Genomic DNA, 16,099 nt, shown 5'->3' on the forward strand with positions numbered 1-16,099 from the left:
AACTTTGCAAGGGAGGTGCTGGACACGACATGAGATAGCGAAGGACAACCATTTTAACCAAGTAGGCTCTGCCCAAAAATGGCAATGGGAAATCAGTCCACCTACAAACATTTAGGATATTTCAGTTTATACGATGCTCAGACTCTTTGGGACCACAATCCCCAGATCTTTAATATTATCCTCTGCTATCCTGAAATTACTTTGTAGGGAATGTCATAAACCCTAGGACCCAAATACATCAAAAGGGATATAGCATGGTTAATGGTATAACCGGTCAACTCCCTATAGTCTTTGAAAAGGCTTACCATGTTTGGGATTGATCTTTCGGGACGTGTAACATAAAATATCATCTGCATATAATGAGATTTTATGACGTGAAAGTCCTCACTATCCCGAGATTCCCTAATTTTTGTGCCAATGGCTCGAGTTAAATTAAACAGAGATTTATGTATTTATTTCTTTAAGAGTTTTTATATACCGCAGCATGTTTGGAACATCACCTCGGTTTACAATAATACTTAATGCAGCAACGAGCTTTAAAAGAAACACATGAATGAAATATCAAAAGCAACAGGTTTAACAGGCTTAACATTACAAATTAATGAATTAACAGGAACTGCAATAAGGGTATGAGTACATAAGTTAACAGGAACTGCATAATAGATAAGGGTACAGAAATGCACCGAGCATAAACTAGTTAATGGGAAAGCATCTAAAGGCTGGGGATAAAGAGTGAACTAACAGGGGAGGGTACTACCAGAGAAATTATATTGGGGGGGTTTAAGTGATAAGTGCCAGAGAATCAGAAATATTGAGTGATTACCATTGGTGGGGGGGTGGGGGGGAGATGGAGCATGATGATCAAGAGTATGCCTGCTTGGGGTGAAAGAGGGCACCCCTGCCTGGTCCTCATAGAGATAGAAAAAGGATCTGAGAGAAACCCATTGGCTAGGATTTGGGCCTTAGGTTGTTTGTATAGTGCCAATATCCAATTCACAAATTGCTCAGGAAAAACAATGTCGCAGGACCATGAACAAATATTTCCAACAGATCTGGTTCAACTGCGTCTAGGGAGAGGACTGTGCCAGGAATGTTTTATTTCCCCGCTATGTGGATTATGTTAAACAATCTTCTAATAATAGCTATAGAATTTCTATCTTTTATAAAACCGGTCTGATCAGGATGTGTCAGTGTTGGTAACAAACGTTCAGTCCTAAATTCCAATACCTTAGCCAAAATATTTATATCAAGGATATAAACCACAAAGTAAAGGAACCTTGCCTGGTTTAGGAATCAAAGTGATATGAGCATCCAACAAGTTCCCGAGAGAAAAAGCACAGGTCCTCATATAATTAAAAAGTTCCTGCAAAAGAAGGACCAATTCCCTTCAAAAACTTGTATAATATCACAAAGGGAAACCATCCGGATCTGGACTCCTTCCCGTTGACAAAGACTGTAAGGCTTGCTCAATCTCAAAGACTGTAATTGGCCTCTCCAAATGGGCTTTGGTCTCATCGGGAATCTGAGACATCTGCACTGAGCTTAAAAAACATTTTATATCATTCAGTGAGAATGTTTCAGAAACTCCATACAAATGCTGATTTAAAAAAAAAACCTGAAATGTCCGCATTATTTGCGTGTAGGAATGAAAAAGAGCGCCTGAGCCTCCTTGTAAGGCACTAATAACAGATGAGGAGATCTTAGGATTAATTGATTTTGCCAATAAGAAGCTAAGTTTATTACCCCTTGCGTGCGCAAATTTTATTGCATCGGCCCCTAAGTGCCTTTCTATGGATATATCATTATTTGACATAATTTTATTTATTTATTTAGAGAATTTTATATACCGACAACCGTTTGCACATCGTATCGGTTTACATATAACTTATAACTAGTTGGGAATGCCCTTACGTAGAACAGGAACAAAATGTACAGTAACTTACAATAACAAGATCTAAAGGTGATGCCTTTTTGTTGCACTAACTTTACAGACCATTCCTCAGTCCACACAGAATGAACAGGTCAGAGTAAACGTTGGGATTTGTCACCACAGGCACAAAGGTTGGAAAATGTGTTCTTTAAAGTTTGATGAGGATTTCTGAGCTAACTGGACTGGGTCAAGGGTGGGAGGCAGCCGGTATCTGCCCTTTTTTTCCAGCCTGTGCTCAGCAAGGTAAATGAGAGAATACGAGCTGAACCTCTAAAAAAAAACTGTGCCACCTTGGCGGCAGCAGCAGCATCACCACCCTAATTATCTGGGCTGAGCCAATGTAGCCATTTGTATGTTCTTAAGAATAAAGTAAAACCTATTTTTCTAGGAAGAGTAAATCCTAATGTCTGAGAAAAGGGCGCTCCGTGCAAAAACGCACACGATCCGAGCTAACCATTCTCTGTGATGTCATCAGTCTGCGCTCAGTGCATCAGTCTGCGCTCGGTTTAAACCTCTGCCCTCCTCCAGTGTGATGTCATCAGTCTGCGCTCAGTGCAATACTCTGCCCGCCTCCCGCCTGATGTCATCAGTCTGCGCTCGGTTTAATCCTCTGCCCTCCTCCCGTGTGATATCATCCGTCTGTGCCCGGCAGGAGACGGAGTTGCGCCTCATGTTTGTAGCCGTTGCGAGTCGGATCCAGGGAAGAAAAGACTTCGCTCTCCTCCAAGATCTGCTTCTCATCTTCCTCGCCTCGGCAAACACGTAGCTCTTGCCCAGTCCGAGAAAGAGCATCCGATTCATTGCTAATCCTGAAAGCAGCAACAGCAAAGAGGAAAATGCCTGCAGGAGCTTCTGCGAAGGTAGGAGATTGCCCCCAACTCCCACTATTTTTTAACTTTCGGGACCTTCCACTTAATATCGCCATGATATTAAGTCGGAGGGTGCACAGAAAAGCAGTTTTTACTGCTTTTCTGTGCATTTCCCTGGTGCCGGTAGAAATTAACGCTTACCTTTGGGTAGGCGCTAATTTCTTAAAGTAAAATGTGCGGCTTGGCTGCACATTTTACTTTCTGTATCGCGCGGGAATGACTAATAGCGCCTATTAGTCTGGGGGGGGGGTAAAGCTAGCGCGTCCAAAGCCGGGTTAACATCTTTTACTCTGACCTGTTCATTCTGTTTGGACTGAGGAATGGTCTGTAAAGTTAGTCAAGAAATGCTTTAACTTAGTCCAACAAAAAGGCATCACCTTTAGATCTTTATTTCTATGCATTATCTCAAGGAAAGGCACTTAGGGGCCGATGCAGTAAAATTTGCGGAAAGCGGGCGTTGACTTTTCAGCGCCCGCTTTCTTAGCGCACGCAAGGCTCCCGCGAGGGGTAATAAACTTAGCTTCTTATTGGCAAAATTAATCCTAAAATCTCTTCATCTGTTATCAGTGCCTTACAAGGAGCCTCAGGGGATCTTTTTCATTCCTACACGCAAATAATATGGGAATTTCAGGGTTGTTTTTTTAAATCAGCATTTGTATGGAGCTTCTGAAACATTCTCACTGAATGATATAAAAAATTTTTTAAGCTCAGTGCAGATGTCTCAGATTCCCGATGAGACCAGAGCCCATTTGGAGAGACCAATTACGGTCTTTGAGATTGAGCAAGCCTTGCAGTCTTTGGCAATGGGAAGGTCCAGATCCGGATGGTTTCCCTTTGTGAATTTATATAAGTTTTTGAAGGGAGTTGGTCCTTCTTTTGCAGGAACTTTTTAATTATATGAGGACCTGTGCTTTTTCTCTCTGGAACTTGTTGGATGCTCATATCACTTTGATTACTAAACCAGGCAAGGTTCCTTTAATTTGTGGTTCTTAGAGGCCAATATCATTGATAAATTCTGATATAAATATTTTGGCTAAGGTATTGGAATTTAGGATTGAACATTTGTTGCCAACACTGATGCATCCTGATCAGACCGGTTTTATAAAAGGTAGAAATTCTATAGCTATTATTAGAAGATTGTTTAACATATTCCACTTAGCAGGGAAATAAACCATTCCTGGCACAGTCCTCTCCGTACACGCTGTTGAACCAGATCTGTTGGAAATATTTGTTGATGGTCCTGCGACATTGTTTTTCCTGAGCAATTTGTGAATTGGATATTGGCACTATACAAACAACCTAAGGCCCAAATCCTAGCCAATGGGTTTCTCTCAGATCCTTTTTCTATCTCTATGGGGACTAGGCAGGGTTGCCCTCTTTCCCCATCTCTGTTAAATTTAACTCTTAAGCCATTTGCACAAAAATTAGGGAATCTTGGGAAAGTGAGGACTTTTGCGTCATAAAATCTCATTATATGCAGACGATATTTTATGTTACACGTCCCGAAAGATCAATCCCAAACATGGTAAGCCTTTTCAAAGACTATAGGGAGTTGACCTGTTATACCATTAACCATGCTATATCCCTTCTGATGTATTTGGGTCCTAGAGTTTATGACACAAACGGGCTGATGGAGCGCATTGTTAACCCTCTATTGGACGTGCGTTTTCGACGCACTAGCGTTACCCCAAAAGTTAAAAAAGTAAAAAATAAAAAAAACATTTTAAATCAGCCTGCGGCTTGAAAACCGGATGCTCAATTTTGCCGGCGTCCGGTTTTCGAACCCGTGGCTGTCAGCGGGTTTGAAAACTGACGCCGGCAAAATTGAGCGGCTATCAAACCCGCTGACAGCCGCCGCTCCTGTCCAAAAAGAGGCGCTAGGGACGCGCTAGTGTCCCTAGCGCCTCATTTTACCGCCGAGCCTAATTTGAATACTGAATTGCGTGCACAGGAGAGTGGCCTGGTCGTTCGCCCGCTTTCCCAGCCCGCGCACACGCTGCTCTCCTATGCACGCGATTCAGTATTCAAATTAGGGATGTCTGTAAAAAGAGGCGCAAGGGACAGGAGCGGCGGCTGTCAGCGGGTTTGATAGCCGCTCAATTTTGCCGGCGTCTGTTTTCAAACCCGCTGACAGCCATGGGTTTGGAAACCGGACGCCGGCAAAATTGAGCATCCGGTTTTCAAGCCGCAGGCTGATTTAAACATTTTTTTTTAATTTTTAACTTTTGGGACCTCCGACTTAATATCGCCATGATATTAAGTTGGAGGGTGCACAGAAAAGCAGTTTTTAATGCTTTTCTCTGCTCTTCCCCTGCGCCAGCATAAATTTATGCCTACCTTTCGGTAAGCGCTAATTTCTTAAAGTAAAATGTGGGGGAATGACTAATAGGGCCATTGCGGGCGCTATTAGTCTCGGGGGGGGGGGGTTTGGATGTGCTATTACCCCTTACTAAATAAGGGGTAAAGCTAGCTCGTCGAAAACGCGCGTCCAAGTGCCAGTTAACAGTGTGTTCCACAGCGCACTGTACTGTATCGGCCTGTATGTTAGTGCTTTAAAAAGGGGAAAACAACATAATCCTGCCCTCCCTCTTTACAAACGCTGCTTTCTAACTTGAGACAAAAAACTGATTCCCGGTTGCTATAGTCCTGCTCTAGGATTGTGTTTTGTAACTGAATTTTTCCTAGCATGTAGACGACGGACTCAGGACCAGTGGGTTTATGCTCCCCTGCCAGCAGATGGAGATGGAGCAAGCTGACGTCACAGTATACATAACCCTGCAGTGACCCCAGCCTGCCAGTATTCTCTTGTCTCCAACAGATGGTGGGCGACCTTCTCCCTATGGGGATTGCTTCAGATTTTGAAAGGAGAATTTAAAAAAAACAAAAAAAAAAAACCCTGTTCTCCTGCAGTGACCCCAGATGTCCCTCCCCCGTTGAGAATTCCTGAGGTGATTTTCTTGGTCCCTCAGAGGTTTGCCTTGGTCTGGTACCTGGTTATGCTGGCAAAGACTTTGCTGATTATACAGCTCAAAGGCAGCGGGTGCAGGAACTCAAGCATGGCGGTGACGGCAGGTGCCTTCTTCCCTCCCATCCGAAGACCATCTCTGTACTCAGCCGGTAAGGGCTGAACTCAGGTAAATTAAAAAAGAAAAGTAAAAGGCAGAGACAGTGTAGAGGGGCTTTGCAGGGCTTCCTCCGGTCTCCATGCTCTGCGTTTCATCCCATCGTCTGTTCCCGTTCCCATGGGGGTTAGGGGAACTGGGCAGCCCAGGTGGCTAAGCCCCTCTGTTAGGCTTTTTCTTGCACGCTCTTATGAGTGCTTGGCTGCCCTGCGTCGGATTTGCGTGCCCCACTCTCTCTCCCCCTCCCCACTCTCTCTCTTCCCCTCCCCTCCTCTCTCTCTTCCCCTCCCCTCCTCTCTCTCTCTCTCTCTCCCTCCCCTCCCCACTCTCTCTGGAGGTCATACGAGAAGGATATGTGCTGAAACTTCACAGTCTTCCTCGGGATGTGTTCATGGTGTCTCCTTGCAACTCCCCGCAGAAGAAGCAGGCAGTGGAATTTATGCTATTAAGGCTTCTCGGGCTGAGTTTCCAGTGCCTACGTCTCAAGAAAGTATGGGGCGATATTCCATTTATTTTGTTGTGACCCATTTTCACATGGAAACCTTCCACTCAGTGATAATGGCCGGTCAGCCGGGGGAATTTCTGGCCTACCTTCATATGTCCATCCGATTGGAACACCAACGTTTTGTGGTGCTGGGATGCCATTATCAGTTTTGGGTGCTGCCTTTTGGTCTAGCCACCACTCCCAGAACTTTTTCCAAGGTTATGTTGGTGCTAGTGGTGGAGTTGAGGAAAGATGGAATCCTAGTTCACCCATATTTGGATGATTGGCTAAGTCAAGTCTCTGGAAGGGGAGCCTTCTGGAGACCCGCAAGGTGACCTCCTTGTTGCAGGAGCTCAGTTGGGTAGTGAACTTGGTCAAGAGCAGTTTCAGCTATGTCAGTCGTTGGAATATCTGGGTGGCTGGTTCGACACGAAGCAGGCCAAAATTTGGATTCAGAAGTTGATGTCATAGGTGCGGCTTTTGGTGAACACTATATGTCCAACAGTTTGGTCCTATTTACAGGTACTCGGTTTAATGGCGGTAACCCTGGAAGTGGTGCCATGGGCGAGGGCACGTATGCGTCCTCTTCAGCGCTCTCTGCTGTCTTGTTGGAACCTGCAGTCTCAGGACTATATTGTCCAGCTCCACTTGCCAATGGACGTCTGCTCCCGCCTCCACTGGTAGATGCAGGAGGATCATCTGAGAAAAGGGTGTGTTGTGTCAGACGGTCTCAGACAGCTTCGACCCTTGCGCCTCACCTTTTTCTCAGCTCTTCCCGCTAGCCTTGGGAAGATGGCCACCGCCGCATCTGCAAGCCATTCTCTTCGGTGTCCCCGGAACGGCTATGGCGTAGCCTCTCACCATGTCTCTCCTAAGGGTGTGCGTGCGCGCTACCCACGTTTTTATTCCAGCTATGGCGCGAACCTTGGGGGCGTCCCCCTCGAGTGACGTCACGCCATCCAGGCATTTAGCCTGCCCTTGTTTGCTAGCTCATTGAGTTAGCAAGGATTGGACTCGTCCAGTCTACACTACTCTGCAGTTTCCGTGCTGCCGCTGGAAGCTCTCTCTCTGCCCTTCGAGGTATTCTCTAACCTGGGTACCTGCTCCTTGGGGGCCCTTTGCTTTTTTTCAGGTGCCTTACTGGGATCAGGTACTCGCTCCTCGAGGGCCTGCTCTCCCTGCCTCGGTGCCTGTTACCATCTACTTCTGCCTGGTGGAATCTCCAACCTTACAGCTACAAGACTGTGGCTTACATAAATTGGCAGGGAGGAACCAAGAGCCAGCAGGTGTCACAGGAAATAGACCCACTTATGGAGTGGGCAGAAGGACATCTCCAGATGAGCTCAGCCTCTCACATTGCGGGAAAAGTCAACGTAAGAGCGGACTTTCTCAGCAGGGGAAGTCTAGACCCAGGAGAATGGGTGGTTTTGATGAAGCATTTCAGCTGGTAGTGGTTTGCTGTGGCCTTCCATTGTTAGACCTGCTGACGACTTCTCGCAATGCGAAGGTTCCTCGATTCTTTAGTCGTAGGAGGGATCTGTGGTCCCTGGGTAACAATGCTCTCGTACAAGTCTGGCCAGAAGACAAGCTGCTGTATGCTTTTCCCCTGTGGCCCCTGTTAGGCAGAATAGTTTGCAAGATTTAAGGCCACGGGAGGGGGGGGGGGTGCTCCTGATGGCACCAGATTGGCACAGGCATCCATGGTATGAAGACCTGTGAAGACTCCTGGTGGGGACCTCTCTTCGTCTTCTGCTGCAAAAGACTCTGTTGCAGCAGGGACCTGCCCTTTACGAAGATCTGACTCGTTTTTTTCCTCACGGTTTGGCCCTTGAGGGGGCTGGCTTGTTGAAGCGTGGATATTCTTCTGTGGTGATTGCCAGCTTGCTCCACGCTGGAAAGTTCTCCACTTCCTTAGCCTATGTATGGGTTTAGAAATTATTTGTGGCCTGGTGTGAGGATCGAGGTGCTATTCCTCATTTAATAAAGATCCCGCTCCTTTTGAACTTTTGCAGAATGGGTTAAATAAAGGCTTAGCCCTTAATTCCTTGAAGGTGCAGGTTGCGGCTCTTGCCTGCTTCAGGGGCTCGGTGAATGGTGATTCCTTATCGTATCATCCTGTTGTGGCCCTTTTTTTTTTTTTTTGAAGGGAGTGAAACATCTTTGGCCTCACTTGAGGTTGCCGGTTCCTTTGTGGAGTCTCAACCTGGGGTTGGCTTTCTTGGCGAGCCCTAAGTTTCGACTACTGCGTGGCCATTCCTTGTGATTATTGACCTTGAAACAGTGCATCTGGTGGTGGTTTGTTCTGTACGTCAATTTCCAAGCTGCAGGCCTCGTCTTGTTCCTTCAGGTGGCTCCAGGACCAACACAGCTGCGTACTGTTCCTTCATTCTTGCCTAAAGTGGTCTCAGATTTTCACTTCAATCAGTTAGTTTCGTTTCCATCTTTGGGTAAGGAAAGAGATGCGGAAGAATATCACCTGTTGTGTTGCTTGGATGTCAGAGACGCATCTTGCTGTATCTGGAGGTTTCTAAACTTTTCCGAAAGACGGATCGCCTGTTTGTCCTTCACGGTGGTACTAGACAAGGAGAGCCGGCCCCGAGGGCTACCATGGCTCGCTGGATTAAGGAGGCAGTCACGGCTGCGTTCGTGGATGCTGGGAAGCCGTTATCTAGTCAGTTTAGGCCTCATTCCACTAGGGCTCAGGCAGTGTCATGGGCGGAGGTTAGATTGTTGCTGCCACGTGATCCTCCTTACAAACCTTTTCCAGATTTTATCGCCTGGTTCTGCAGCCTTTGCACATACGGTTTTGACTGGACCGCAGGCAGCCTCCCGCCCCGATCGGGAGTAGCCTTTGTACATCCCACTGGTCCTGAGTCCATCTGTCTACAACAAGAAAATGAAATTATCAGGTACGTAGTAGTTTCTTCATATACCCCCAGGAACTATCTCTCAATCCTGCTGATCCCCAGTTCTGGGAGGTCTGATAATACAGAAATTGCTGAGTGTTTCTGGTTTGTGTTTCAGGTCCCGGTAACCTTTGAGGACGTCGCTGTCCATTTCTCCCAGGAGGAGTGGGAGTATTTAGAAGAATGGCAGAAGGAGCTTTACAAGGAGGTGATGAAGGAAAATTACCAGACCCTCAGATCGCTGGGTAAGGAAGGACTTACATTTTTAAGATATTCGTATCTTTAGGAGGCAAGTACAGAAGATGATGTCATTACTGAGTGAAGTTGGGTCTTCTGTTTCCTGAGTCACTGAGGCTGGGGCTGCTGCAGAGGCAGAGCTCATAGCTTTGAGAATGGGGGCACATGGAGTCATGGTCATTGCTCAGGGGTGACCCCTAGTACCTGGATCCAGGACCCATAATTGCAGGGTTCTAGAAGGTGCCCTGGTGTCTGCCCCACCCCCTCCAACCCAAGACCATCACTAGAATGAGCAGACTAATATTTTGGGAGGGGTATAAAATGGGGGTGGGGAGGGAATTCCCAGATAGTTGGAAGTGAGGGCTCATGATGCCAGTCTGACTCTAGTTCTGATTGTACTGGAAGTACAAAGGTGCAGAGGAAAACTGGCAGATCACAATAAATAATGAAAGGGAAAGTATTTCTTAGTAATTGTAGTGAGGAAGGGGGATGGGGATAAATGAGGGAGGGGAGGTGGGAGAGGAGTGTAACAGGATAGAAAGGGAAAGTATTTCTTAGTAATTGTAGTGAGGAAGAGGAGGGGATGGGGATAAATGAGGGAGGGGAGGTGGGGGAGGAGTGTAACAGGATAGAAAGGGAAAGTATTTATTAGTAATTGTAGTGAGGAAGAGGAGGGGGATGGGGATAAATGAGGGAGGGAGGTGGGGGAGGAGTGTAACAGGATAGAAAGGGAAAGTATTTCTTAGTAATTGTAGTGAGGAGAGGATGGGGATAAATGACCGAGAGGAGGTGGGAGAGGAGGGTAACAGGATAGAAAAGGAAAGTATTTCTTAGTAATTGTAGTGAGGAAGAGGAGGGGATGGGGATAAATGAGGGAGGGGAGGTGGGAGAGGAGTGTAACAGGATAGAAAGGGAAAGTATTTCTTAGTAATTGTAGTGAGGAAGAGGAGGGGGATGGGGATAAATGAGGGAGGGGAGGTGGGGGAGGAGTGTAACAGGATAGAAAGGGAAAGTATTTCTTAGTAATTGTAGTGAGGAAGAGGAGGGGATGGGGATAAATGAGGGAGGGGAGGTGGGAGAGGAGTGTAACAGGATAGAAAGGGAAAGTATTTCTTAGTAATTGTAGTGAGGAAGAGGAGGGGATGGGGATGAGTGAGGGGAGGTGGGAGAGGAGTGTAACAGGATAGAAAGGGAAAGTATTTCTTAGTAATTGTAGTGAGGAAGAGGAGGGGGATGGGGATAAATGAGGGAGAGGAGGTGGGAGAGGAGTGTAACAGGATAGAAAGGGAAAGTATTTCTTAGTAATTGTAGTGAGGAAGAGGAGGGGATGGGGATAAATGAGGGAGAGGAGGTGGGAGAGGAGTGTAACAGGATAGAAAGGGAAAGTATTTCTTAGTAATTGTAGTGAGGAAGAGGAGGGGATGGGGATGAGTGAGGGGAGGTGGGAGAGGAGTGTAACAGGATAGAAAGGGAAAGTATTTCTTAGTAATTGTAGTGAGGAAGAGGAGGGGGATGGGGATAAATGAGGGAGAGGAGGTGGGAGAGGAGTGTAACAGGATAGAAAGGGAAAGTATTTCTTAGTAATTGTAGTGAGGAAGAGGAGGGGGATGGGGATAAATGAGGGAGGGGAGTTGGGAGAGGAGTGTAACAGGATAGAAAGGGAAAGTATTACACTCCTCTCCCACCTCCCCTCCCTTATTTATCCCCATCCCCTCCTCTTCCTCACTACAATTACTAAGAAATACTTTCCCTTTCTATCCTGTTACACTCCTCCCCCACCTCCTCTCCCACATTTATCCCCATCCCCTCCTCTTCCTCACTACAATTACTAAGAAATGCTTTCCCTTTCTATCCTGTTACACTCCTCTCCCACCTCCCCTCCCTCATTTATCCCCATCCCCTCCTCTTCCTCACTACAATTACTAAGAAATGCTTTCCCTTTCTATCCTGTTACACTCCTCTCCCACCTCCCCTCCCTCATTTATCCCCATCCCCTCCTCTTCCTCACTACAATTACTAAGAAATACTTTCCCTTTCTATCCTGTTACACTCCTCTCCCACCTCCCCTCCTCATTTATCCCCATCCCCTCCTCTTCCTCACTACAATTACTAAGAAATGCTTTCCCTTTCTATCCTGTTACACTCCTCTCCCACCTCCCCTCCTCATTTATCCCATCCCCCTCCTCTTCCTCACGACAATTACTAAGAAATACTTTCCCTTTCTATCCTGTTACATTCCTCTCCCACCTCCCCTCCCTCATTTATCCCCATCCCCTCCTCTTCCTCACGACAATTCCTAAGAAATACTTTCCCTTTCTATCCTGTTACACTCCTCTCCCACCTCCCCTCCCTCATTTATCCCATCACCCTCCTCTTCTCACTACAATTACTAAGAAATACTTTCCCTTTCTATCCTGTTACCCTCCTCTCCCACCTCCCCTCCCTCATTTATCCCCATCCCCCTTCTCTTCCTCACTACAATTACTAAGAAATACTTTCCCTTTCTATCCTGTTACCCTCCTCTCCCACCTCCTCTCCCTCATTTATCCCCATCCCCTCCTCTTCCTCACTACAATTACTAAGAAATACTTTCCCTTTCTATCCTGTTACACTCCTCTCCCACTTCCCCTCCCTCATTTATCCCCATCCCCTCCTCTTCCTCACTACAATTACTAAGAAATACTTTCCCTTTCTATCCTGTTACACTCTTCTCCCACCTCCCCCCCTCATTGATCTCCATCCCCTCCTCTTCCTCGCTACAATTACTAAGAAATACTTTCCCTTTCTATCCTGTTACACTCCTCTCCCACCTCCTCTCCCTCATTTATCCCCATCCCCTCCTCTTCCTCACTACAATTACTAAGAAATACTTTCCCTTTCTATCCTGTTACACTCCTCTCCCACCTCCCCCCCTCATTGATCTCCATCCCCTCCTCTTCCTCACTACAATTACTAAGAAATACTTTCCCTTTCTATCCTGTTACACTCCTCCCCCACCTCCCTCCCTCATTTATCCCCATCCCCTTCCTCTTCCTCATTACGATTACTAAGAACTGGAGAACCTTTTGGGGAAGGGGGAGTCTCTTCCGAAGGGATGGGCTCCACCTTAACCAGGGTGGAACCAGACTGCTGGCGCTAACCTTTAAAAAGGAGATAGAGCAGCTTTTAAACTAGAACAAAGGGGAAAGCCGACAGTCGCTCAGCAGCGCATGGTTCGGAGAGAGGTATCTTCAAAGGATACTAATGATGCATTAGAATTAGGGCATCCCGACATTGAGGTTCCAATAATAAGAAAAGTAGTCCAAGTGCCTGTAACTAAAAACTCACCTGAGCTAAAAAATTCAAACTTATCCCTATCAATTAAAAAGCAGAATGAAAATACAAACAAAAACCAAACTTTGAAATGTTTGTATGCTAATGCCAGAAGTCTAAGAAGTAAGATGGGAGAATTATAATGTATAGCAGTGAATGATCAATTCGCATTCAAACACCCCTTTATAAATTATTTTTATATATCAAATCAATAAACACTTAAAGGCTCACAAAACATGAATCCTCTCGTTCAAAGCTGTTTACTAGCAGGTCCATACAGTAAGGCCGCGGTAGAAAGAGTGCGGCAGTGTCAGGCGCACCCTTCCTCCCCGCACGCACAGTCCTCTAGACCTAGCACCTGATACTCTTCTAATTGCATGCAAATGCATGCCGCGGCTGTGAAGCGATAGGGAAGGGTTATGCCCGCGCAACCCATTTTACTGTATAGGCGCCGAGTACAGCGCCTATACAGTAACCTGGGTGTGCTGGTACCTGTCACTTCAAATGACAGGCACCAGGAAGTGTAAAAAAGTGTAAAAAACAGAAAACCAAAAATATGTTTACCGCCTCCCCCTAGTAGGTGTTAGTGTAGTAAAAAACATTGCTTACCTGCCCTGGTCCCGTCCGGTCTCCGGTCCAGCCCCGTCCGGTCCCCTCCTCCCTAAGCAAAAAAACAAAAACGAAAAAGTAGCAAGGCCCTTCTCCCTTCCTCCCGATTTCGCACGGGCGTCCATCCAGGCAGAGGGAGCCGGTGACTGCCGTGACGTCACGACGCATGGGCATTCATTCCGGCGGGGGCCGTACGATTTTGGCGCTCATGCCATGAGCGCCAAAATCGCACGGGCATTCATTCCGGCGGGGGCTGTGCGGTCATCCAGGCAGAGGGAGCCGGCGGTCGTCGGCTCCCTCTGCCCGGATGAATGGCCGTGCGATTTTGGCGAAATCGGTAGTTAGCATGACTATGACCATCTGCCCCGGTCACAAGGCCTATGGGTGTCAGTCCTATTTCCTTATCTGCTCTTCTAAAGTTTATTATACTGAGAAATTCTGGAGTTGGAAAAACTAGAACTGACTCTACCTTTCTCTAGGCTCTGGCCTAGACTGAGGCCACGACATCAGGCATGGTTCCGGGCTTTAGGATAGGCCCAGACATCGACACCCACCCTCTGGGCCAGGTTGCGGCATCAGGCCTGAGTCTGGGCTGAGGCCCTGGCGTCTGGACCTGGCTGCTGGGTCAGGTTGTGGCAGTGGGCCTGGGTCAGGGCTCGGGCCTAGACTGAGGCCTAGGCGTCAGGACCCAGCTTCCAGGTCAGGTCGCAGCATCAGTCTTGGGTCCGGACTAAGGCCCCAGCATCAAGATCCTGCCTCTGGGTCAGGTAGCAGTAGTGGACCTGAGTCTGTTCTCCGGCCTAGACTCAGATCCAGGCATCAGGACTTGTCCTTCATCTTCTGTATTTTCAATTCTGCTAGCTCTTGGAAAATAGTAAATCCTGGAGATTAAGGCACTGCTTCTAAATAGAATTTCTGTATCAAAAGCTTCTCTTAAGTGATAGCAGCCTCATCTTGGGATCAAAGACTGGTTGACAGGAGCTGGCAGGTTGAAAGACACCAGAGAGAGAGCCAAACAGAATAGACAGGAGATGGAGGGAGGAGAGTGCAGGTATCCACAACCTGGAGAAAACTAGATTCTTTGTTTATATTGTATAATATTTAATATTATATATTTTATATTCAACAAAACAGAAAAAATTACAGACAGGACTAGGGGGTACTCCATGAAGTTAGCGTGTAGCATGTAGCACATTTAAACTAATCATAGATTGCTCTTTTTCACTCAACGCACAATTAACTTGTTGCCAAGGCTTTAGTACAGTAAATGTAGCCGGGTTTAAAAAGGGATTGGATAAGTTCTTGGACGAGAAGTCCATTACCTGCGATTGGGATGTGCTTAGTTTTGTGGTATTTGGCAGGTACTTGTATACCCTGGATTGTATCCAGGATAGGCCAAAATTGTAGCTAGGATGCTGGGCTTGATGGACCCATAGCAAAACCACCGCTAACAACTGTTTTATGGGTTGCATAGCCTTCTTGTTGTGGGCTTTTTCCCTAGTGTCTATCGGTAGCCAGTAACCAGTAGCCAGAAACATAAACTGTGTCCAATTCCTATTTTGCCCCCGCCATCTAAGTAGAGAGCAATGTTGTAGTTGTGTCTATCCTCAAACTATCATCAAGACTAATTGGTTAAGGTTAGTTAGCCCCATGCTCTGCATGCTCTCCTCTACCTTGGCTGTCATTTGAATATGGCCGCAGCACTAACACATAAGTCGCATGCTAATAGTAGAAATGAAATGAAACACATTTTTTTGCATGAAAAATATATTTGCTTGTCAAAAATTTACAACTATTTACAATATTAACAATATTTACACCGGGGGGGGGGGGGGGGATAAAAAAAAAGTGGGCAAAGCATGCCATGGGAGAGGAGGAGGAGGAGGGCTGTCATTGTTGGCCCCCATGTGGTGGTGCTCCTGCAGGAGCCCGCGCCAAGGCCAGCAGTGACTGAGCTCCTGCGATTGCTCGCAGGAGCTCAACCATCTCCTGCTGGCCCTGACGCTGGTCCAGCAGGAGCATCACCACACGCGCTGACATCCCCTCCAGGGCGTGCAAGGTGTCGGCGATATGCGCCAGGAGGTACAGCATTGAGTCCAAACGGCCCTCAATGCTGCCCTCTGGCCGATCGCCAGCCCTGGAGAGGCTGGGCCAACAACGTCCACGTCACTGTCCTCCTCATCTCCCATGGCGGGCGGGGCGAGGTGGGTAGGTCGGGAGACAGTTGGGGCGGAAAATCAGAGGGGGTATGGTGCGGTGGGATATAGGCGGGGACGGGCAAAATCACGGATAGGCGCTCCAAAATGGGGGTGGGTGGGGAAGCAGGAGCCATTTGGGGGGGGGAGGGAACTGGGACGGGAAGGATGACTGTGGGACGGTCCATGTGGGGGGGGGGGGGGAATGGGCGGGGGCAGCATCTCTTCATCGGAAGTATCTGAAAAGAGAACAATCAAGGCCTCAATCCCATCCAACATTAATTCATGCACAACAAGAAACAGAACAGAGCTACATTTTTTACAGGAACAATAGTGGATTCCATTACACACATGTACACATGCCAATTCCCTTGTCGTGACAAATGCAGAAAGTAAGCCAATGCAACTAAAGGCTCACCATGGGGGGGTTCCAGC

General features: G+C 47.1%; 1 protein-coding gene across 2 annotated transcripts in view; it reads left to right on the forward strand.

Annotated features, from left to right (window-relative positions):
- The first annotated feature begins 2,543 nt into the window (after positions 1-2,543).
- The window catches only part of LOC115085852 (oocyte zinc finger protein XlCOF6-like), a 393,254-nt gene continuing 379,698 nt past the window's right edge, over positions 2,544-16,099 (forward strand). For both annotated transcript variants that reach the window (XM_029592356.1, XM_029592355.1), the window contains exons 1-2: positions 2,544-2,790; positions 9,430-9,556. In XM_029592356.1, coding sequence (XP_029448216.1) covers positions 2,767-2,790; positions 9,430-9,556 — 151 coding nt within the window. In that variant the 5' untranslated portion in view covers positions 2,544-2,766. The remainder of the gene's footprint in view (positions 2,791-9,429; positions 9,557-16,099) is intronic.

Source organism: Rhinatrema bivittatum, chromosome 2 (genome assembly GCF_901001135.1).
Source record: "Rhinatrema bivittatum chromosome 2, aRhiBiv1.1, whole genome shotgun sequence".
NCBI lineage: Eukaryota > Metazoa > Chordata > Amphibia > Gymnophiona > Rhinatrematidae > Rhinatrema > Rhinatrema bivittatum.